This window comes from Priapulus caudatus, unplaced genomic scaffold, assembly GCF_000485595.1.
Source record: "Priapulus caudatus unplaced genomic scaffold, Priapulus_caudatus-5.0.1 Scaffold58, whole genome shotgun sequence".
NCBI classification, from domain to species: Eukaryota; Metazoa; Priapulida; class Priapulimorpha; order Priapulimorphida; family Priapulidae; genus Priapulus; species Priapulus caudatus.
This window is the reverse complement of record NW_014577119.1, coordinates 488,128-490,952: the sequence shown is the minus strand read 5'-3', so window position 1 is coordinate 490,952 and position 2,825 is coordinate 488,128. Positions and strand designations below refer to the sequence as shown.

Genomic DNA, 2,825 nt, shown 5'->3' with positions numbered 1-2,825 from the left:
ATGGCTGAAACTAAGAAACAGCTTTCAACTGTTATCGTGGCGCGCTTCAAAGTTGACGTGCTCAGGGTGGCATGCAATATAGACTGAGTAGAGCTCGTTCGCACATACGAGCAGATATCGAGTTCTCTGTTTTCACCGTTTATGAGTTTACGACAGAACAATGTCGCCATGCACGGATAACCGAGTAGTGGAGCAGGTGTGAAATCAATTAATACCATGAGAGAAACACAGGAGGAGATAAAGAGAGAATGATAGAGCGGGAGAAGATGAGCCGACAATGACACAGATAGCAAGTGGATAGCCAGAGAGAAAGAGAAGAGATCTAAGTTGGTCGGTCGCTGCTGCTGCTGCTGTTGTTGACTATATTCTCACCGCTCCTGCGACTAAGTTGGTCGGTCGCTGCTGCTGCTGCTGTTGGTGTTGACTATATTCTCACGCCGCCTTCAACCAGCTTGATTGGTCGCTAGGGCTGTTACTTGCAGGCCTTCTCACGCCTCCTCCGATCAAATTTGCCGCTGCTGCTGCTGCTCCGCGGTTCCGCTCGCTTGTGGGGAGGAGGATGAAGAAGAAGAGGGGGAGAATGAAGAAGAAGACGAGGGAGACGATGGGGAGGGAGGGCGCCATCGATGCTCGCGCGCGGGACCGCGATATCGTTTGCACCGCTGCCACTCGAAGCTAGACTTGTTTACTCGTCGGGCGATACGAAGTCGATCCTATTTGCATTGAACGGTCATATCGCATCATATCGCGCGTCCGGTCGCTGGTGCCTCCCTGCGTGCACGCCGCAACGGGGTGATCGGCCATCGACAGTCGGCATGAGATTGTCTCAGGCTACTGCTAAACTGGGACGCACGTCGTTCACTCATAGTTAGATAAGCTATCCGCTAGCTCTCGACCAGCCGCAGGAGGGTGGGGGAGGAGGTGGTGGTGGAAAAGATCCAGGCGAAAATAAACATCCGGACAGAAGCAGCAATTGTCTCTCGTGCGAACATCGTTCGTTCATAATCTCATCAATACACGTGAGTCGACGATGGATGGAAATGGCGTTTAATATTTACCGATATATATATATATATATATATATATATAAATATATATGCGGTGCTATAGAGGTAATTGCAGTGTAAGCGGTCGGACGGTGTGGAGGCAGTCACACGAGGCCGGGCGGCCATCTTGCCCGCGGCCAGCGGCGTCCTTGCGCGTACAGTGGAGCCGACCAAAGTCAGACCGTGGGAAAATAGGTGTGGCATACGTAGCTGTGAGAATTGCCACGTCTAATGGTCAGACTGAGACGTATAGCTGTATATCACAATATTTGCTTCATTAAATATGCGATACGGGTCCGTGTTCGACACTGTCCTCTAAACCCTTCGATAAGCGAAGGAAAGATGAGCATGCACGCACGCACGCACGCACACTCACACATACACGCGCGCCAGTACACGCAAATGCACGCACGCACGCGTACGCGATACTCTCTTGACGATGAACCGTGGCAAGACTGAACGGCCATCTTGGCCAAAACCTAACTGGTTATACGAGTCCAGAAGATCACAACAAAGCAGGTTCGGATACTTGCACCACATGCGAGCGTCGTACGTGCGTCCTACTGGCCATGGCGGCTGGAACCGTTCCTCTCTCTTTCTCTCCCTCTCTCTCTCTCTTCGTCTCTCGTGGTCAGGGCTGCGGTGGTTGGTCACCATCGTCATCAGCACAATCAGACACGTACTACGTACTCACTCACGGACTGAGGGTGACGCCGGGGTCACCGCCCCGGCGCGATTCGTGCCTCTCCTGGAGGTAGATCCGGCACCCTGATGAGGAAAGGTGAGAGTCGTCGGCGGTGGCGGCGGCGCGGCGCGCGCGCGCGCCGTATCTACTACCGTCGGCGGGAGCCGGCGTTCGCTACCAAGTAGACGGCGACGTTCTGATGGCCGGCAAATAGCGCGATGTGTAGCGCGTTCCAGCCGTCGCGGTTAGCGAGCCGAACGTCGGCGCCGAATTGCACGAGCACTTTGACAAGTTCCAAGTTGCCCTCGCTGCACGACTGGTGCAGCGCCGTCTGGCCCTCCTTGTCGTACAGATTCACGTTGACGCATCCCTCAAACGTCTCGAGCACGCGCTGCAGCTCGTGTCGGTCGCCGTTCCTTACCGCCTCCTCGAAGTAGCGCTGGTAGTGGAACGTGGGTTTCGTAGGCGGGTTGCTCGGCTCGACGACGGTCTCTCCTGCACTCATCATGTCGACTGTTTGCTCCTTTCTGCCCGATGTATCCGACTGCATATATGCGACGTGTACGGCGGGTGGCGTAGCGAGGCGAAGATGCCGTAGCGTGTAGCATGCGACGACGATCGTACACCGACGACGAGAAACGAGGCAATGGCCAGGGGATCGGCTTTCCAACACTTTATAGTCGCGAGGCGATGGCAGTCACACAACGCGTGCACAATAGCGCTCCTCACATAAGCAACAGGACACCTCGTAATCCCGCCGCTCATTGGTCAAGGTTCGAAAAAGATCTCGCACGCTCATTGGTCGGCGCAGTTTGCTCGGTCGCTGCTGTACTGGCGATTCCTTTACCTTGTTCCACCGCGCGAACGCTCTAACGCGAGCGAGTAACATTCTACCGTACGTCGTTGGGAGCGAGGTTCAGAGAGACCGTGGGAATGTCCTCCGGGTAGGCAGTGGCAAGCAAACTTTACCTTGTGATTGACAAGCGATGCGGCCTGAACATGCCCCTGTAAGAAGCGTATGTGTGCTGCCTGCCGAGCCAGCCTGTGTGAACCCAGCACTACCGCGGGAGATACATACATTACCTGTGCATAGA

The 2,825-nt window shown here is 54.9% G+C and overlaps 1 protein-coding gene across 1 annotated transcript; it reads right to left on the bottom strand.

Moving 5' to 3' along the window:
* Positions 1-330: 330 nt before the first annotated feature.
* Positions 331-2,465, bottom strand: LOC106821083 (notch-regulated ankyrin repeat-containing protein-like). The gene has a single exon (XM_014825732.1). It carries the CDS (start codon positions 2,279-2,281, stop codon positions 1,880-1,882), a length of 402 nt encoding a protein of 133 aa, XP_014681218.1. The 5' UTR covers positions 2,282-2,465; the 3' UTR covers positions 331-1,879.
* Positions 2,466-2,825: the final 360 nt, after the last annotated feature.